The sequence below is a fragment of the Zophobas morio genome, unplaced genomic scaffold (genome assembly GCF_036711695.1).
Source record: "Zophobas morio isolate AGI-343-1 ecotype UQ-CSIRO unplaced genomic scaffold, CSIRO_AGI_Zmor_V1 ptg000008l, whole genome shotgun sequence".
Classification (NCBI taxonomy): domain Eukaryota; kingdom Metazoa; phylum Arthropoda; class Insecta; order Coleoptera; family Tenebrionidae; genus Zophobas; species Zophobas morio.
Window position 1 is genome coordinate 15,613,952 of NW_026972113.1, and position 22,283 is coordinate 15,636,234.

The 22,283-nt window shown below is 32.7% G+C and overlaps 1 protein-coding gene across 1 annotated transcript in view; it reads right to left on the reverse strand.

Annotated features, from left to right (window-relative positions):
• The window catches only part of LOC135125470 (uncharacterized), a 57,762-nt gene that overhangs the window by 24,586 nt on the left and 10,893 nt on the right, over positions 1-22,283 (reverse strand). Inside the window, exon 2 of the mRNA XM_064051116.1 lies at positions 16,864-17,049. Coding sequence (XP_063907186.1) covers positions 16,864-17,004 — 141 coding nt within the window. The 5' untranslated portion in view covers positions 17,005-17,049. The remainder of the gene's footprint in view (positions 1-16,863; positions 17,050-22,283) is intronic.

Below are 22,283 nucleotides of genomic sequence, written 5' to 3' on the forward strand. Positions count from 1 at the left end.
GGGGTGGAACCTAATTGCAAACATTTTAAACATGTTTTAAGTTTAATGTTGTGAAATAAGTCTATACATATTCAAACAAAAAGGTAAAAATGTAAGCCCGACCACCCACCCTTTTAACTGCTATGAATTCTTTGAATTCTTGGAATGTTTTGAATCCTTTTAATAATTTGAATGATTTGAATCCTTACAATCTTTAGAATTTTTCTCATTCTTTGAATCTTTTGATTCCTTTGAATCCCATGAACTGTTGGAAGACTTAGATTCCCTACAATCTTTGGAATCTTTGGAATTCTTCGAGTCCTTGTAATCCTTGGAATTCATGGAAACCTTTGAATCTTTCGAGTCCTTTTAATCCCTTGGATGTTTTGAATCTTGAATTTTTAAAATTCTTAGAATCTGTAATGACTTTCGAATCTATAGAATCCTTTAAATCTTTAGAACTATTTTAATCCTTTGGATGCTTTGAATCTTGAATTTTTAAATTTTTTAGAAACTTTCGAATCCGTGGAATCTTTTGAACCTTTGGATTCTTCAAAATCTGTAGAATCCTTGGAATCCATGGAATTCTTTAAATCGTTAGAATCCTTTAAACCTTTAGAATCCTTTGAATCTTTAGAATCATTCAGAATTTTTTAGAATCATTTGAATTTTTAGAATCCTTTGAATCTTTAGAAACCTTTGAATCCTTTAATCCTTTTTAATCCTCTGAATTTTTGGAGACCTTAGATTTTTTTAAATCTTTGGAATACTTCGAATCCTTTAAATGGAATTCTTGTAATACTCAGAATTTAATCCTTCGAATACTTGGAATCCTTGGAGTTCTTCGAATGTATCAAATCCTTAGAATTCTCAGAATTTTCATAATGTTTAGACTTCTTTCACTCCTAAGAATCTTTTGAATCCTTACAATATTAAGAATTCTTAGAATGTTTAGAATCCCTAGATTCTCTAGAACCTTTAGAATCTTTGGAATCCTTGGAACCTCAATTCTGATGATTTTTTTATTCGCTGTTACCCAAGCGGAGCTTAACTGCAAAATACTTATTTCTTTACAAGAAATTAAAAACATGTTATTGAGGATCGTGTTCAAAGAATACTAAGTATATTAAGAAAATAAGGCAAAATATAAACATCGCCCACCCACCCTACCTCAATTGTGATGATTTTTTTATTCTTAGAAACTCAAACCATGTTTAAAATGGTAAATTTTTGTAAGTAAATATGGATTTTGCAATTACGCTCCGCCCCTCGATCTGATAACGAATGAAAAATTCATCACGGTGAAGATCGAGACGGATGGGTGGGGCTTCTCTTTTGGTTTTATTTTTTAATTATTACGTTTAGTTTTCTTTGTTTACTTAACATATTTCACAAGGTAGTTTCTCGTAGAAAAATAAGAATTTTAAAATTAAGCCCGGTCCCTCTGCGTACGATGAATAAAAAAGGGTCATCAGAATTGAGATAGGGTGGGTGGGCGGGGCCTATAATTGGCCTGTTCTTTTCTTAATATACAGAGCCATCTTTTCGTAACAAGGAACTTAAAACTTAGTTAAAATGGTTTTTGCAAAGAAATGTGGATTTTGCAACTAGGGGGTGGAACCTAATTGCAAAATCGATAGTTTCTTATACAAATTTTCCATTTTAAACACGTTTTAAGTTTCATGTTGTGAAAAGAAGTCTATACATATTCAAACAAAAAGGCAAAATGTAAGCCCGCCCACCCGCCCTATCTCAATTCCGATGATTTTTTTATTGGCTGTGTACCAAGGAGGCGAAGCTTAACTGCAAAATATTCACTTCTTTACAAGAGGGGCTACGTTTTGTCTTTTTTTTCTTACTATGTGTAGAGTTATTTCGGCAAACAATCTTTCCATTTTATGAATTGAAAAAGAGAGGAAAGTAAATTTTGATAATGTCATAGAATATTTTGGCAAATAAAGACCCGTAAGCACGTTTAGTGTTTGTTGTTTTATTATATGAAGGTTGCTCAATAGAAAACCGCCACTGTGATGAATCAAGTTCTTTAAATTACATTGTTTATGTTATCTATACATAACTGTGATAAATAAAACATTGTTATGTTTAACAAAGCACACACATATTACACACAAGTAAAATTTTTCGAATTTAGACCAGTGATTAAAAAGTCTGTTTGTAAGGAACGTCTACTTTACAACTGTTATTTATAAAACGTCATAATCTCAACAGAGTTATTTTAACATTTCTGAAACGACAGTCGCAAAAAACTCATTTCGTAAAGTGTGTCACTTAAAAAACTGGCAACTTCTGGAAACGTTAACCTACAGTCAGGCTAGAAAATTATACTTGAGGGAGTTGTGGTCACAATAAATCTACGCAATCTAACATAAAAATTCTGTAAATATTATACCACTCCAACAAAGGAAATATAAAAAATTAAGTTTTTACTGTCGCATAATCGATGACCGGATGATAAACCGTAAAATTTAGCAGTGCCAAGGCACGCGTTTGGCTCGCTTCACCCAAACAGAAGCTCTTTGTGCTTTGTTGCGTCTAGAGCTGGTATCATATATCCAGGACCGGTTTTCAGCGTCAGATGGTCGCACAACCACCCAGAGAAAATCACAGCAAACAACCTTCACCAAAGACGTGTACACCGACCCCGCAATTGCCATTTAAAAACTCGGAAAATTCGGCCCGCTCCACTCCTAATAATAAGACACTTCCGACTGTAATTATCACTCATGAATGAAACCATCTGCTATTAGCGAATCCAGATCAGAAGTGAAAGTATGACAATTACTGTTTAAAGTCCTTGTTATCGATCGCTGTACCAAACAATAGACACTTTTTCTCTCATTTATTCCTCGTGTTTATACTGGCACCAAATTGGAAATGTGCAGTAGTTTGGTTTACGAGTCGTAAACTCACAAATCATTTAGGATTTATGATGTTTGTTATTAGGAAGCGAATTTAAGCTGACAATAAACAAAACATGACCTCTGCTGGAAACGAGTTGGAGTGACCTTAGTGGAGAGGTCAAAGTTACAGCTAAGAGTGGAGCTGGAAATGGCGCTTTCTAAGAGTGGTGTGAGGGTCAAGACAAAAATGGATAAATTATGCAAAAATTATAGGTCTTACGGAGATATTTTATTCCATTTTATAATTCTATCGTGCGGTACAAAGCATTAATTATATGCGTGTGTATTATGTGTTGCCTAACCATTTACGATAATCAGTTCTGAGCATAACTGCCACTTATACCGTTGTACAGTAATTTCATATTATCAAGTTTCTATGTAGAAACCGTAAATAAAAACTAGTGTTGATAAAACAGCTGAAATATAAATAATAATGAAATTTATTGCGAAAGCGTTTTCGTACTATGTAATGTACGTAACAACACTGTAACATTTTTTTATAACCTCTCCGGTATTTTATATTGTTTATGTAGTAAATTTTGTGGTCATTAATATTGTGTTAATTTTTTTTAACTACTTTCAGTAGTTTCACGATTGTAGTAAAAACATAAATTGATAATTTCTAAAACTGTAAATATTTATATCACTTTGAAATTACAAAGTTGCATATTGAAACCACACAATAAAAAATAACTTTTAACAATTGGGTCACGTTTGGATAATCAATCCACAAATTTAAATTGAACTAAATATTAAATAATCGTCGTAAAATCGCATTCCAAGCAAAAAACCGTACAGCCTAAACCCGCCAGAAGCAAATTCTTCGCGAGTTGATTAAACGAAAACGATGCCCTCTGGCACCTTTAACCAGAACCCAAAGCATAAAGACGCTCAGTTTCCAAAAGGGAGTAATTTTTAAAACCAGTTTGGAAACGAGACCATCCACTGGAAAATAATTAATTAAATGGACGTTTTAATGGACCACGTTGAAAACGTTGATAAATACAAGTCACAGGTGTTTTAAACATGGAGCGTCAGTGCATCCAAGTGTGGAAGACGATCCGAGAACTTTCCTCTTCAAACGCTGTTGTTTTCTTTGTGCTCTTCAATTCTCCTATTTTGATAGGGTTTCGTACATCTGTTCCACGTTACGTAATGACCCCGCATGCCAGATATAATTACAGTAATAAGAATTTTTTAATTGTAACCAGATAGTCGATGTCAATGATGTCCGAAGTCGAAGGGAAGTTTCTAAGTTCCCAAGAATCAACAGCATAGACGGTTCACATGGGGTAGATACGCACCAGCGAACATTCCCACACGTCTTCTAATTTTATACTAAATAACACCATATTAATTCACATTATATTCAAATTGGGCGTCAGTACAATGCTTTTAATGAAATCTTACATGCGCTTATGACCATCAAGTGAGAAAAAAAGTGAGAAAACAACTTTTTCGTTAAATCATCAGAAGGGACTAAACTCGCTGTTTACCGCTTCCGGAAGCTGCAATTAAGATAACCATGTTAGTCGAGTACTTCCGCTCCAACTGTCACGCTTATTGGTCGAATGGGGTTTAAATCGCGTTCGTCTACAATTCATCAAAAGTGGTTTTACGCCCTAATCAAGGCCATCATCTAATGAAATGATTCATGGTTCCGTTTTCCCAAGATCTTACATTCAACCAAAAATACAAAATGACTCCTTTCCGGTACATTGTTTAAATGGACTCTATTAACCTTATGGGAAACTGATTAAGAAGTGCACTTTTTGGCTCTTGCTTTGGTTCGATTTGGTGGGTTCTTTGTTTGCTTTTTTCTTTAGCGGTGATGTCATGCGTTTGGTTTGTTATATAACAAAAAGAACTGGTACTGGAAGAGTCGATTGACCATTGACCTTTCCTGTTCGAATTTTACATTTAACAATAACAGAATAATATTGTCGCACAATTTTTGATTTCAATAAAAAAAAGGTTCCAACATTTTTTCCACTGTGGTAAAATTTGATCATTTTGCTGAATGTCGAGGGTTTCAAGGAGGACCTATGTTTAGCTAGCAAGTATGTTATTATAGTGCCGCCGTTTTTTGGGTTAAAGTACTGCGTATGCAATATTTTTTCACAGCTTTATATAATTTTCAGACGACATGACCGCAATTAAACATAATCTAAAATCTAAAAGTTGAAGAAAATACTGAGAGTCATTATATCTCGTAATATTTTTTAAATTACGTCAATTTTTAACTTTACAAACAATTTTAAATGACTGTCACATTATTTCCACCATTAACTAATGTGAACTCTTAATTTGACCCTTTGACTGAGTGATTGATCGATTTAAAACGACCGCTCTTATGAAATTGACAATCTGTCTTTAAACTGTCATATACTTATTATTAAAAAATATTAATTGTTATTTGAAATGTAAAATCTATGATGTTCACGACATGCTTGAAGTCTTTCTTCAGCACTTTCTAGAAAGAAAATACAAGTCATTCTTTTTAGAATGACTTCTATTTTCTATATGCTTTTGCATAATAGAAATTTCTCTATTCTACAAGCATTGACGAAAACTTACTTTAAAGTTTTATTGATAATACTTATATAAAATTTTAATAGTAATAAACAAAATTAAGACAAATTAATAAATCAAAAATACAGGAGAATGTTATTTCGACATACAATTTTCGTACCCTAGGGGATTACAGTACTTCCTTAAAAAGAAAAAAAAAACAACGATTTTTAGATATCTACAGTTAAAAATAAATAGTATTACTTATACAGGGAGACTTAAAAAAAAATTAATGAATACGACAATCTATTTTATTAATAAAATCAAGAACGCCTCAGCTCAATTTTCCGAAAATTTGAGAACCTACACACTACTGTTATTAGTATTACACTGCACCTATTAATGTCCTTGCTAAAATTTTGATGACGTAATCACAACATTTTGTTATGGAAAAAAAAACCTGGAAATCCGTTTTAATATTTCTTTGGAAAATTTTTGGAAATAAGTTTCCCATTTTTTTATGTTTGACTAAATCTAGCAAAAATGGTTCCAGATTCGTAATAGGAAGAGAATTGTTAATAATCCAACATTTGTCGTCTTCCTTTGAGCAAAGAATTAAAAATTGTTTATAGCTTTTTTCGATTTTTTTTTAATTCTACTTCTTTGAAATCCGTTTTAATATTTCTTCGGAAATTTTTTCGGAAATATTTTCCCATGTTTCTAGGTTATTTCAAACAGCATAGTAAAAATGACTTCAGATTCACAAGATTGCCTATGAAAATGCCTTTTAACTTTCAAGCCGGCGCCGATTTTAAATTTTTTTGGAAAATTTTTGAAAATTATCTCTCAGCCTTCTTTTTTCAGTTACTTGAAGTCATAGCGAAAATTACCTCAGATTAGTACTTGAACATGAAATTCATGATGCAACGGTGCTCCGATTGTCAATTTTGGCACTTTTTGGAAAATTTTTAGAAATTTGTTACTAATTTTTTTGTATTCGAGAGAATCGAGCTAAAATGGTTACAGATTTGTAATCTGCAAAGAATAGTTGATAATGAACATTAGCCGTTTCCCTTTGAGTAAAAATTAAAGATCGTTTTAAACTCTTCTGGACTATTTCGGCAAATTTTTGGAAAATATTTTCCTATTTTTCTAGGTTAACTGAAACGCTGTGGTAAAAATGAGTTCAGATTCAAGAAATTATCTATGAAAATGCATTTTTCCGTTCAAGCCGAAACCGTTTTTGGACTTTTTGGAAAATTTTTGAAAATTAATTCTCACTCTTCCAGTTACTTCAAGAGCCATAGCGAAAACTACTTCAGTTTCGTACTTAGTGGGAAATTCTTAATGTTGTTGTGCTCTTGTTAATCTTGCAGTTTTTGGAAAATTTTTGGAAACAAGTTTCCCATTTTTTTTATGTTTGACTAAATCTAGCAAAAATGGTTCCAGATTCCTAATCTGCAGAGAATTGTTAATAATCCAAAATTTGTCGTCTTCCTTTGAACAAAGAATTAAAGGTTGTTTATAGCTTTTTTCGATTTTTTTTAAAACTATACTTCCTTGAAATCCGTTTTAACATTTCTTTGGAAAATTGTTGGGAAATATTTTCCCATTTTTCTAGGTTACTTCAAATGGCATAGTAAAAATGACTTCATATTCACAAAATTTCCAATGTAAATGCCTTTTAACTTTCAAGCCGGCGCCGTTTTTAAAGTTTTTGGAAAATTTTTGAAAATTATTTTTTAACCGTCTTTTTTCGGTTACTTGAAGAGCCATAGCGAAAATGCCCTCAGATTCGTACTTGAACGAGAAATTCATAATGCAACGGTGCTCCGATTGTCAATTTTGGCACTTTTTGGAAAATTTTTAGAAATTTGTTACTAATTTTTTTGTATTCGAGGGAATCGAGATAAAATGGTTCCAGATTTGTAATCTGCAAAGAATAGTTGATAACTAAACATTAGCCGTTTCCCTTTGAGTAAAAATTAAAGATCGTTTTAAACTTTTCTGGATTATTTCGGAAAATTTTTGGAAAATATTTTCCTAGTTTTCTAGGTTACCTGAAACGCTGTGGTAAAAATGAGTTCAGATTCAAGAAATTATCTATGAAAATGTATTTTTCCGTTCAAGCCGAAACCGTTTTTGGACTTTTTGGAAAATTTTTTAAAATTAATTCTCAGCCTTCTTTTCCAGTTACTTCAAGTGCCACTGCGAAAATTACCTCAGTTTCGTACTTAACGAGTAATTCTTAATGTGGTGGTGCTCTTGTTAATCTTGCAGTTCTTGGAAAATTTTTGGAAACAAGTTTCCAATTTTTTTATGTATGACTAAACCTAGCAAAAATGGTTCCAGATTCGTAATCTGCAGATAATTTTTAATAATCCAACATTTGTCGTCTTCCTTTGAACAAAAAATTAAAGGTTGTTTACAGCTTTTTTCGATTTTTTTTGAAAATTATACTTCTAGTATGGTTCAGAGGCGAGGAAAATTCTGTCTAAATAACCTTAGACCATTAAATTCAAATCAGCCAAAAACCGAGTAGGCAGTTAAAAATATTTAACATATCGTAAATTGCCAAACTATTCAAAACCCTACGTTTAAAATGCTCGCAATTAATTTTAGGCCCCCTGGTGTTTTATTTTCCGATCAATTTAAAGGAATCTGGTGTTTTGAGCTTTTATTTAAAACAATTTTGGCGGACCTACATCATAAAGAATTTTTTTATTATTTGTTTGGGACGCCCCAAGCCTCCGTACATAACGTACTGAAGAGTTAATCTGCCATTTTCCAGACACCCGGTATATCCTAAAATTCAAATCAGTAATTTTTTAGCGAAAAAGTCACACAGCTGTCACATCTTTTTTGTGAAATAAATCTTCCAAAAGACCAAATTCTTAGTCAGAGGAAACCTTTTATAACATCGTGGGTTATTACAAAATCGTCAATAAAAAGGCACCAAATACGAATTTTAAACGAACACTCTAACTTAAAAACCAACCCACAGTCTCTATAAATCTTCACAGGTCTATTGCAACATCAATTAATTTCGTTGCCCCCTAAAACTACACCGGTGCCAATTCGACTCATTTTCAAATAATTAACTCACACGAATCTAATTATCCGCAAATTAAATCATCAAAATTAATTTTCCCTAATTACCAGTTGCGCTTCCACTGGACGTATTACCCAATAATTAACGACAACGTTGGCAACACTGTCACGAAATTACCATAATGTGGACTCCCAGATGGGTCCCAATTAAATTATGTTCTCAATACGACTTTATAGATAGCAATTACCATAAAGCCGTCTCTGTGTACGCTTTTAAGAGAATTAATTCCAAAATTTTACGAATAAATCTCGGTTTTAAGTAAAGTTGTGAGGCTGAGAGTTGAATGTCCGGTTGAGAGTATCCGCAGGGGATACTCGTGTTTGGTGGGTTTTTGGGCACGGGGTATCCAAAGGTGCTGCTTTATTATGCATCGAAAACAGAGTCAGTTTCGTAGTACAAAATAACTTCGCCAAAATATTACGTTCTTGAGGTACTCACAGTTTATTTGAAAAAATTATGAGAATTATGCTAATCACGGTACTACGAAGATAATCAACATAAAACATCTTCAGCTCTAGACAAGCAGCTAATGAACCATTCTTCATTTCCAACACACCAAAGGTCACCACAAGTCTTGGTAGTAATCAGTTCGTACCACCATATATTAGAATTTTTCATGGTACTACTAGACGTTTCACCAACAAGTTTTCCTTGCATGCCACAAATAACATATCCCAACTGAACAAAAATAAAAAAGAAGCGAACAGCCTTCTAAATTACTCTACTTGTTCCGATAACTATTATCCACGAGAATAGAAGTGTTAACAAAGGTAGAAGGGTAGTCGCCGCCGTTTTTTTCCCTACAGGTAATTATACAGCAGGAACCACCAATTTTATACCCCTGAACACGGGAGCAACCAGTAGACGGTTTAATTGACCTGACCTTGACTCCTGCAATCGTATTTTACGTCTTCAAAAGGAAATGTTGAAAAAACGGCGCACGAGCTCAATAGGCAAAAAGCCGCATCCTGCGACCGCAGGAAGACTTGTCTAGAGCTAATCTACGTTTTTCAAGCCATCGATTGAAGAATAAAGACGCTTCGGTGCGTTTCTTAATTGATTCCATAATCGTTTTGGAGGAAATTCTACTCGTAATATCCGTTCTGTCAAGCTAGGTTGACTTTTCAAGTGAATTAACACCTACACCATTGTGCTGTACTTTAATGAAAACTTGATAGAGTGATAAAGTCAAGTGGTGCTCTTGAACGTCTCGTCTTGCTTGAGAAAATTCAAGAAGAATCAAAGTTCTCACAGTATAGCCTGCTAACCCACTCGAGGTATTTAACTCTTAATTATTGGATTTATGTAGTTTGTAATTAGTGTTCTCACACTCATTTTTTCGTTTTTGCCGTAATTTTGTTCGCCTGTCTACAATCCACAAACTGTATTGTCGTGATACGGTTCACTGAACTTCTTAATCATGACACGACTGATCGCTATCTAAAGCATAATTTGCTTAATACATATGCGCGAGTTTTACATGGCTTATTCCTGGTAAAATTACCATTTCTTAGCGCATATGGAAGTTGCGCGTTTTCCCGCCTACGGGCTGGTTGGAAAAGGTTTGGCAAACCGTTTTGGCTATTTGCGTAGGTAAAAATCGCGGGAAAACTAAAAATCAGAACTATTTCACACAATACCTTCAATATTTTTATATATTCTGATTGAGTTTTTCCTAAGCTTTCTAACTATAGTTCATTTTCGAAATTCGAAAAAATAGAACAAGATGCACTAATAAAATATAGAGCGTTATATTTACGAACACTCTGTGTTTTAATCAATTGATATTATAACAAAGCGTGTACTTCAACTTTACCTTTGCGAATTCTTTTGTTTTTCATCTTTATATTCAGTTTTTCTATATATGAAATTTAGAAAAGACTTTGAACTTTCACAGTATTTGGAATATTTTCACAAATTTAGTAAAATGTTTAGAATTTCTACAATAGAGTAAATTTTTGAAATTTCCAGAAGTTCCAGATTTTCTAAATTTATAAAAATATCAGTATTCGGATATGCCAGAGTTCAACATTTTCCTCAGTTTTCAAGGTTTTTAGGTCTTCAAAATTTTTCATACTCTCTAGAACATAATTTTAAAAACCTTTTGAATCCTTACGAGTATTTTGAATCTTTAGAGTTTTCAGAGTCCTGAGAGTCTTAAAAATCTTTGGAAATTTGGATACTTCAGAATTACTACACATTTTATAAAGTTTACAATTTTTATAATTTCTACTTCCAAGATATTTAAAATTTTTAAGATTTTGTTGGATGTTTCTTCTATTTAGAACCTAAAACTTTAGTTTATTTAGGATCTTTGGTGTCTTTACAATTCGCAAATTCTGCCGTATGAAAATTTTAAGATTTTTAGAATGTGTCGAGTTTTTAGAATTTTTGAAAGGTTTGAACGTTTTAAATATTTCGAACATTTGGGAACTTTGGAATTTTTAGAATATCTGCAATCTGAAGATTTTGTAAACTTTAAAAATTTTGAGATATAATACTTTTTTATTTTCTTTTAATTTTTCAGAATGTTCAGATTTTCCAGATTAGCCCAATTTTTCAGATTTTCCGAAGTGACCAGAATTTTCACATTTTATTAAATTTCTATAATTATCAGGGTCCATTTATACCATAATTTTCAAATTCAACTTTTTCCAATATTTTCAAGATTTCTAGGTCTATCACATTTTTCCCACACTCTCTAAATTTTTTCCGATTTTCTAAAATTTATATATCTCAAGAGTCTAAATCTTTGGAATTTTTGGAATCTCTGAAATCTTTACAGTCTCCAAGACTTATATGATTAGGGTGTTCAAGGCCTTCAGTGCTTTTAGCATTTATAAACATTAAAGAAGGCATTTTTCCGATCTTTACGATTTTTAGGTCTTTAAGGGCCGGTTTATAGAACAGCGAGTTAAATATTTAATCCTCGATTAGTTTAACAGAGAATTAAAATGTGGAATATGAGCCAATGATTGGTTGAAACATGCACGTTTCCTAGCAACGGACCTGAGTTAAAAGTTAATCGCGAATTAACTTTAACTTCGCTTTCTATAAATCGGGTCTAAGATTTTTGTTTTCTTTAAAGTCTTTGGAATTTTTAAAATCTTTGGCATTTTACAAGTTTTAGTATCTTTGGCTTTTTGAAATTTCTCTAGAACCTTTAGACTCTTTAAACTATTAGAAACAGAATTTTAGCGTTTTGAGCCCTTAGAGTCTTTAGACCCTGCAGAGCCTTTAGAATCTTTAGTCTTTAGACTCTTTAAAGTCTTTCCAATCAATAGAAATTTGAAATACTTTGGGAATTACTAGGAGTTTTATAAAGCGTAAAATTTCTGCAGGCTCTTTAAAAATTTTTAAGATTTTATAGGATCTTTTTTATATTTAGAACGTTAGGACTTTAGTTTATTTAGAATCTTAAGCGTCTTTACATTCGCAATTTCTAGTGTACGTAATCCGTGAAAGCTTTCATACTTTTTGAATCTTTCAGACCACTGGAAACTTTTCTAGAATCACTAGAATTTCTACAATCTTTAGAGCTTCCAGATTTTCATTATTTAATTATAAACAAAAAATATTACCAATCAAAGAAAATCCATTATAATATAATTTTGTTCATTTTTTGTAAAAGTAAGCTAAGTTTACGTTTTTTCTAGTTTTACGAGCAAAGAGTAACCCCGCCCACCCACCCCTTCATCATTTCAGTGACTACTCTTTCTTCAACTCTATATTAGCAAGTTTAGCATTTACCAAAATCAGTCTTATCTTATCAAGTAGCAGGCCCGCCCACCCGCCCTCTATTTTCTTAGAAGATATATTATTTGCCACAGTCACTCTTATCTTAGCGAATACTAGCGCCACCCATTATTTCATTTTTTAAAGAGTATGTCATTTACTAAAATCAGTCTGACGGTAACAAGTACTACCCGCGCCCCCCTGCCCTCTATTTACTACAATCAGTTTTATCTTAGCAAGTACTAGTTAAGATATAACTGATTTTGGCAAATGACATACTTTCTAAGAATAGAGAGGGTGGGTGGGTGGAGCTAGTAGCTGCTAAAATAATCGTTACACTCTCCAAGACTTACAAGATAATAATAAATCTGTTCAAGGCATTCAGTGCTTTTAGGATTTATAGAAATTAAAGAAAGCATTTTTCGAATCTTTACGATTTTTAGGTCTTTCAGATTTTTTTTTGGAATTTTTAAAGTCTTTGGCATTTTGAGAGTTCACGCGATTTTGACTAGTTTTAGAATTTTTGGCTTTTTGGAATTTGTCTAGAACCTTTAGAATCTTTTAAGTATTCGAAACAGAATTTTAGCTCTTGACCCCTTAGAGTCCTTAGATGCTTTAGGGTTTTTAAAATCTTTAGTCTTTGGAGTATTTAGTCTTTAGACTCTTTAGAGTCTTTCCAATCTATGGAAATTTTGAACACTTTGGGAATTACTAGGAATTTTATAAAGCTTAAAATTTCTGCAAGTTGTAGGATCACTAGTACCCGCAGGTTCTTTAAAATTTTTAAGATTTTATTGGATCTTTTTTATATTTAGGACGTTAGGACTTGAATTTATTTAGAAACTTAAGTGTCTTTACATTCGCAATTTCTAGTGAATGTAATCCGTGAAAGCTTTTATGCTTTTTGAATCTTTCAGAGCACTGAAAACTTCTGAATCTTTAGGGAATCTCTAGAATCTAAAATCACTAGAATTTCTATAACCTTCAGAACCTTCAGATTTTCATTAGTTTTAGATACTTGAGTACCTATCTCTTGAATTTTAAATATTTTTATATCTTTAGGATTTTTATCATCTATCCAATTTTTCCAATTTTTAAATATTTGGAACGATATTCCTAATATCCATACAAAAATTGACCTAAACGTCGGAAACGAGAGACCTATGTTTTCGTATTCTAGGGGTCATGAGGCCTCAATTTTCGGGAAAACATTCCAGGTAGTTTTACAACACCTTGCCAAAATTAAAATAAATATCTCTTTCTAGATAACACATTATTAGTAGTAATTATTTGTAAGTAAACCATTCAAGCAATTACTATTCCATTTCATCACCCATTAGGTCCCATTTATAAACACCATCATTTTTCCACGGCTATTTCACATATTAAAAGTTTTATTTTTTTTATATCTAATATACATCAAACTCGTAAACAAAGTTTTAAAAATTAACTTCATTTCTTAATTCCATCGTACGTGGTGAAAGTGACTTGCAGGTATTGCTTATAAATACCAACAATATGAAAAGTGCAATTTTACTACATGACTGTGGACTGTGGGAAAATTTTAGCTGAATTTGGCAGAGAACAAACACAGTTGGTACTGATGGTTGAAGTGATAGTCTTGTGTAGGCCTCAGGCTGTTATTAGACTGGAATAAAGGTCCATTTAGCCTTAAGAAACAATTAAAACCAAACCTACCCTGATCTAAATAGCAATGAAGTTTTCATTCGTTGGCAGACCTAGGGGTGGCGCTTAATTGCAAAATCTATATTTACTTTCAAAAATTTACCATTTTAAGTGTGTTCAAAGTTTCTAAGAATAAAAAAAATCATCACAGTGGAGATGGGTGGGTGGGCGGTGTTTATATTTTGCCTACATAGTGTTGTTTGAACAACACGATACCCAAAAACATGTTTTTTATTTCTTGTAAAGAAATAAGTATTTTGCAGTTAAGTTCTGCCCCCTTGGTACACGACGAATAAAAAAATCATCACAATTGAGATATGGCGGGTGGGCGGGCTTACATTTTGGCTTTTTGTTTGAATATGTATATACTTATTTGCACAACATGAAACTTAAAATATGTTTAAAATGGAAACTTTGTATATGAAACCATTTTAACGATGTTCTTCTTGTGAAAAGATGGCTATGCATATTAAGAACGAAAAGGTAAAATATAAGCCCCGCCCACCCGCCCTATCTCAATTCTGATGATTTTTTTCTATTCGTCGTGAGCCAAGGGGACGGAGCTTAACTGCAAAATCCTTATTTCTTTACGGAAAATTAAAAACATGTTTTTGAGAGTCGTGTTGTTTAAAGAATACCTACTATGTATACTTATTAAGAAAGAAATAAAGCCCCGATCTCCATTCCCAATTGTGATGAATTTTTCATTCGTTGTCAGATCGAGCGGCGGGGCTTAATTACATGTTTGACTACAAGAATTTACCATTTTAGACATGTTTTAAGTTTCTCGTTGTCGAAATAAGTCTGCACATATTAAGAAAAAAACGCAAAATGTGGAAAATTGTGATGATTTCTTTTTATTCGTTGTGAGCCAAGAAGGCGGAGCTTAACTGCACAATGCTTATTTCACTACGAAAAATTAAAAACATGTTTTTGAGTATCGTGTTGTTTAAAGAATACTACGTATAATAAGAAAAAAATAAAGCCAAAGATTAGGTCCAACCCTTTCCCGCCCCGATCTCAATTCGCAGTTGTGATGACTTTTTCATTATTTGTCAAATCGAGGGGCGGGGCTTAATTGCAAGATCCATGCTTGTCTACAAGAATTTACCATTTTAAACATGTTTTAAGTTTCTTATGCTGAAAAGACGACTACGTATATTAAGAAAAAAGACCAAATATAAGCCCCGCCCACCCACCCCATCTCAATTCTGATGATTTTTTTATTCGTCGTGAGCTACAGGGACGGAGCTTAACTGCAAAATCCTTATTTCAAAAAGATATTTTTAGTTTCTTCTAAAGAAATAAGTATTTTGCAGTTAAGCTTTGTCCCTTTGGTTCACGGGGAATAAAACAAGATCATCACAATTGAGACAGGGTGGGTGGGCGGGCTTATACTTTGCCTTTGTGTTTGAATAAAAGCAGTCTTCTTTTTACAACATGAAACTTAAAATATGTTAAAAATGGTAAATTTCCATAAGGAAATATCGATTTTGCCGAGAGGTGGAGCTTAATTCTAAATTCCTTATTTTTCTACGAGAAATTACCATGTGAAATATGTTCTTAATAATCGTGTTATACAAAGAAAACTAGTAAATGTATTAATTAAAAAAATTACCATAATGTCAACGGCGAACGGCAAGTTTATAAATCGACCTTTATATGGATCTAGTCTAATTTTGAAACTTCGGCACTTTCTTTTCTTTGTCCGGTTGCTCTTCCAGTTTTTTTTGGTATCTAATTATGTCAGTAAAGACTTACAGAGTTAACAATGATTTTATATTTCCCTTGTGTGGTTTTGGCGCTCGTATTCGTCACTGTTTTTGTGCAACATTCCGTATAAGCTGGATCTTTCTTTTTTGTAATATAAAGCCGGGTTTTAAAATGACAGCCACTTTTGTCGTCGTTATACCAACTATTAGCTTATAATTACATCGTTTTTCATAAAAGGAAATACACGATTGCCAGATGATTTCATTTTAAAATGGTAGTTTAGAATAATTTCAGCTACATACTGGAATTGTTCGACAACGAAAACTAAAATGTGGATAGTTCAGTAACTACAGAACCAATCATAAAACTTTTTATTTCCAAAATAATTTCAGCTATTCGAGCGTTGTCATCGCACTAAACTCCGCATTTTTTAATGAATTCATTTCATAGGCAAAGATAACGCAAAAGATAAAAACAGTTCTATTACACTAATTAATGCCTCGTTTTCCACTAATTAAACCACTTATTTCTGTGACAACGACGTCTTTTTTTATAACAAAAACACACCTAAGTTTAAAAAAAAAACACAAGTTTGTCAAGCCTTTTAAAGATTACGACGCGTCATTACAGACCCTACAGCTCTCTAATGGCGTGTAATTTGATGTAATCGCTACATCAAGCTTCATCTTCTTAGCCCTCCTTGAACTAGAAGCCAAAGTGGTGTTTATCCGCATTCCGGTAATAATTATCGAAACTAAAAACAAAAATCCAACTGGTCTTACTGGCGGCAAGGTTGCGTGACTTATAGACAACACTCTGTTTAATTATTGGTGGAACTTCTCGACAGAACATCTTCGAAAACGAAATGTGCGAAGAAAACAGTTACTAATTTTAGAAACGTGACAGCGAGATAACCTGAATCGCGACATTTTTGTGCAAATCTTCAATTTGTAAATGTAAATGAGATTCGGTGTACAGGGACGAACTAGTTCGACAAAGGTATAAAATGCAACAGATACATTTTTTCTCCTTCTTAGCGTCCATTTAGTATTACATAAAAGTTTTGCTCGCCGCGAAAAGTCATCAACATTCCAACATCTAAATTTTATAATTGACCCGATTTAAATCTACGATTTATGGGTGTTCCTTTTAAAAATTCTCACCGGACTCGTTACCGCTCTACACAAACACACCAAAAATCCTTACCTGTACAGCACTGTTGAGGAAACAATTATTCTGTCCTGGCCCATTTAGCAAACCTTTTGTGCTGGTAAATGTCATAGAGTCCCTCGAGGGGGTTGCTATCGATATCGGTAAGGGATGCAACGAAACAACCGGCGTCGCCATGGCGCTGTTTCTTTATTATAGGGGATGGGCGATCTACATGGTGTCCTAGAAAATGATAAATTGCTAGTTTTAAAAGAGCCATGTGGTAGAGTGGTTTGGGCGACTAGTTTGAGAAGGTAATAAAAATTTGAATCCCGTAGATTTCGAATTTCGAACAAAAAAGATAACGGGTAAACAATGAGTAATGTTTTTAAAAATAGGGACTCTTTCTGTAAAAGTAAACTGTTGCGCCTTTAAACAGCCGTATATTATAATGGTTTAAAAGCATCAGACCATAACATATCCATCGACAGACAGACACCGAATTTTCACCTAATTAAACGCAAACACGTCCTCTCATTGAATTAATCCCCACATCGAAGATAATCAAACAAATCCAAAATTAGTTAAACTCTTCGACAAGTTCAACAGTTTATGTTATTGTTGAGTACGGTGCTTGTAGTTTGATTATATTTACATTAAGTTTAGTGGGATAAATTTAAATTTACCGCCGTTCGACCCTCTTCAAACTTTGTAGCAACTAAAATGGTTTAGAATAGTTCGGTAAAACGTCGCAAGTTTTTTCACTAGTTGTTTTTTATTCATATAAAAAAATGGCCTATATTTACTGCAGAGCTTTAACAAGATTTCTAGTACAAATTCTAGTTTTATAGTTTCCTCAAAATTTTTCGTTACCTATCTCGGAAACTCTTTCTAGAATGGATTAAAATTTTGTGCGCAGAATTAAATTATATTGGACAATTAAAAATTAAGTATATTTATAAAAAAATTTGGTTTGTTTGGGCTAAGAAATTGTCAAATGTGTCCAGGGGTAAAGCGGAACCTGTTGAACCAGCGCCTGAAAAATTTAAACCAGCGCCTAGAAGACAGAAATTTTACTTCATTTAACAGTTCTTGAAGTAATTTAAAAGAATGTGCGGGATTATTTTGTGTATTGTTTTTGCAGTAGTTCGAAAGAATCTCGGGAATCCTTTGTGTTTTGTTTTTGAAGTAGTTTCAAAAAAGTCTCAGGGACCTCTTGTGTTTTGTTTTCGAAGTAATTTGAAAGAATCTCGGGGACTCTTTGTGTTTTGTTTTTACGGTAGTTTAAAAAATCTCAGGTACATCTTGTATCTGGTTTTAGAAGTAGCTTGAAAGAATTTTGAGAAATCCTGTGTTTTGTTTTTGACGTAGTTTAAAGAATCACAGGGACATCTTGTGTCTTGTTTTTTAAATAGTTTGAATGAATTTCGAGGAACCCTGTATTTTGGTGCTTTTTTTAACAAATGTGACATAATCTTGACGGTTCCTGTTGTTTATTTATTTTTGAAAGAATTTGGAAGAATTTTGGAGATTTTGGGCGACTCTTCTATTTAAAAAAAAATTGAAAGAATTTGAAGTAGTTTGAGAGAACCTTGGGAATCCCTGGTTTCGTTTTTGAAATAATTTGAAAAAATCACGAGGACCCCTCGTACTTTGTTTTTAAAGTGAGTTTGAAAGTATCTTGGAGATCTTTGGTCTTGTTTTTGAAGTAGTTTTAAAGAATCTCGGGGACTCCTTGTGTTAGATTTCTGAAACAGTTTGAAAGAATCTCGAGAAGTCCATGTGTTTTGTTTTTGAAGTAGTTTGAAAGAATCTCGAGGACCTTTCGTGTTTTGTTTTTGAAGTAGTTTGAAAGAATTTTGGAGACTCCTTGTGTCTTGTTTTTGAAGTAGTTTGAAAGAATCTGGGGAACCATTTGTGTTTTATTTTTAAAGTAGTTTGAAAGAATCTCTGGGATCCCTTGTGTCTGGTTTTTGAAGTAGTTTGAAAGAATCTCGGAGACACCTTAGTTTTGATTTTGAAGTAGTTTATTTGAAAGAATTTCGGGAAGCCCTTATGTCTGATTTTTAAACCAGTTTTAAAGAATTTCGGGGATCGTCTATGTTTTGTTTTTACAGTAGTTTAAAAAAATTTCAGCTACCTCTTGTATCTGGTTTTTGAAGTAGTTTGAAACAATCTCGAGAAATACTGTGTTTTGTTTTTGAAGTAGTTTGAAAGAATTTCGGCGATTTCTTGTTTTGTTTTTGAAGTAGTTTGAAAAAATATCGGGAACTCGTGTTTTGTTTTTTAAGTAGTTTAAAGAATCACAGGGACATCTGGTCTGGTTTTGTAAGTAGTTTGAATGAATTTCGAGAAACCGTGTGTTTTGGTGCTTTTTTTTAACAAATGTGACATAATCTTGAGGTTTTTTTTTTTGAAAGAATTTGGAAGAATTTTGGAGATTCTAGGTGACTCTTCTATTTTGAAAAAAATTGAAAAAATTTGGAAGCTCTTGATGATACGAATTTTTTTTAACTGAAAGAATTTGAAGTAGTTTGAGAGAATCTTGGGAATCCCTGGTCTCGTTTTGAAATAATTTGAAAAAATCACGGGGACTCCTCATCGTATTTTGTTTTTGAAGTGAGTTTGAGAGAATCTTGGAAATCTCTGGTTTTGTTTTTGAAGTAGTTTTAAAGAATCTAGGGGACTCTTTGTGTTTTGTTTTTGAAGTAGTCTGAAAGAATCTCGAGGACCTCTCGTGTTTTGTTTTTGGAGTAGTTTGAAAGAATTTCGTAGACTTCTTGTGTCTTGTTTTTAAAGTAGTTTGAAAGAATCTCTGGGAACGCTTGTGTCTGGTTTTTAAACCAGTTTTAAAGAATTTCGGAGATCGTCTATGTTTTGTTTTTACAGTAGTTTAAAAAAATGTCAGCTACATCTTGTATCTGGTTTTTGAAGTAATTTGAAAAAATCTAGAGAAATCCTGTGTTTTGTTTTTGAAGTAGTTTGAAAGAATTTCGCCGATTCCTTACTTTGTTTTTGAAGTAGTTTGATAAAAATATCGGGAACTCGTGTTTTGTTTTTTAAGTAGTTTAAAGAATCACAGGGATATCTGGTCCAGTTTTTTAAGTAGTTTGAATGAATTTCGATAGAACCTGTGTTTGGGTGCTTTTTTTAACAAATGTGACATAATCTTGAGGTTTTTTTTTTGAAAGAATTTGAAACAATTTTGGAGATTCTAGGTGACTCTTCTATTTTGAAAAAAATTGAAATAATTTGGAAGCTCTTAATAATACGATTTTTTTTAACTGAAAGAATTTGAAGTAGTTTGAGAGAATCTTGGGAATCCCTGGTCTCGTTTTGAAATAATTTGAAAAAATCACGGGGATTCCTCGTCGTATTTTGTTTTTGAAGTGAGTTTGAGAGAATCTTTGAAATCTCTGGTCTTGTTTTTGAAGTAGTTTTAAAAAATCTAGGGGACTCTGTTTTTTGTTTTTTGAAGCAGTTTGAAAGAATCACGGGAAATCCATGTGTTTTGTTTTTGAAGTAGTTTGAAAGAATTTCGAGGACTTCTCGTGTCTTGTTTTTAAAGTAGTTTGAAAGAATCTCCGGGAACGCTTGTGCCAGGTTTTTGAAGTAGTTTAAAAGAATCTCGGAGACACCTTAGTTTTGATTTTGAAGTAGTTTGTTTGAAAGAATTTCGGGAATCCCCTATGTCTGGTTTTTAAACCAGTTTTAAAGAATTTCAGAGATCGTCTATGTTTTGTTTTTACAGTAGTTTAAAAAAATCTCAGCTACATCTTGTATCTCGTTTTTGAAGTAATTTGAAGAAATCTCGAGAAATCCTGTGTTTTGTTTTTGAAGTAGTTTGAAAGAATCAAAAGGACATCTGGTCTGGTTTTTTAAGTAGTTTGAATGAATTTCGAGAAACCCTGTGTTTTGGTGCTTTTTTTAACAAATGTGACATAATCTTGAGGTTTTTTTTTTGAAAGAATTTGGAAGAATTTTGGAGATTCTGGGTGACTCTTCTATTTTGAAAAAAATTGAAAGAATTTGGAAGCTCTTGATGATACGATTTTTTTTTAACTGAAAGAATTTGAAGTGAATTTGAGAGAATCTTGGAAATCTCTGGTCTTGTTGTTGAAATAGTTTTAAAAAATCTAGGGGACTCTTTGTGTTTGGTTTTTGAAGCAGTTTAAAAGAATCTCGGGAAATCCATGTGTTTTATTCTAGAAGTAGTTTGAAAGAATCTCTGGAAATCCATGTGTTTTGTTTTTGAAGTAGTTTGAAAGAATCTCGGGAACACCTTAGTTTTGATTTTGACGTAGTTTATTTGAAAGAGTCTTGGGAATCCCTTATGTCTGGTTTTTGAACCAGTTTTAAAGAATAATTTCCGAAATCCTTTATGTTTTGTTTTTGAAGTATGTAGTTGAAAGAATCTTGGGGACCTCTTGTACCCGGTTTTTGAAGTAATTTTAATTAAAAAAGATGTGTCTTTGAAAGTATTATGAACAAATTTTGTGAGTCTCAGATATTTTTTGTAAACAAATATACATATTTTTTTTTAAGAATTCGAAGGAATTTTGGAGACTCTGAGTAACTCATTTGAAAGAACCTTGGAAGTTCCTAGTTTTCCGTTTTTGATAAAAAGGGGATAGAATTTAAGGTAATTTTGGTGTTTTTATTTTTAATTAAATATAATAAATAGGTGAATCCTAATGTTTTGTTCTTGAAATAGTTTAAAAAATTAGGAAGTTCCTAGTGTTTGAATTTTTTGAAGGAATATTGAAGAAATTTTTGTTTTGTGGTGCTTTTTTCTAATAGATTTGAAAAAATATTCGGAGTTTCTGGTATTTTGTTTTTGAAAAAATCGTTGGAGCCCTTGCTTTTCTACTTTGAAAAATACTGAAAAAATTTGGAAGCTCTTGGTGAACCGAATTTTTTTTTTTAACTGAAAGAATTTGAAGTAGTTTGAGAGAATCTTGGGAATCCCTGATCTCGTTTTTGAAGTAATTTGCGAAAATCTCAGGAACCACTCGTGTTTTGTTTTTGAACTACTTTGAAGGAATCTTGGAAATCTCTGGTTTTGTTTTTGAAGTAGTTTTAATTAAAAAAGATGTGTTTTTAATAGTATTGTGGACGAATTTCGGAAACCTTGTGTATGGTTTTTAAAGCAGTTTGAAAGAATCTCCGAGACCTCTTGTGCCTGGCTTTTGAAGTAGTTTGAAAGAATCTGGGGAAACCTTTGTTGTTTATTTTAAAAATAGTTTGAAAGAATCTCCGAGATCCCTTGCGTTTGGTTTTTGAAACAGTTTGAAGGAATCTCGGGGACTACTTTTGTTTTGTTTTTGAAGTAGTTTTAATTAAAAAAGATGTGTTTTTAATAGTATTGTGGACGAATTTCGGAAACCTTGTGTATGGTTTTTAAAGCAGTTTGAAAGAATCTCCGAGACCTCTTGTGCCTGGCTTTTGAAGTAGTTTGAAAGAATCTGGGGAAACCT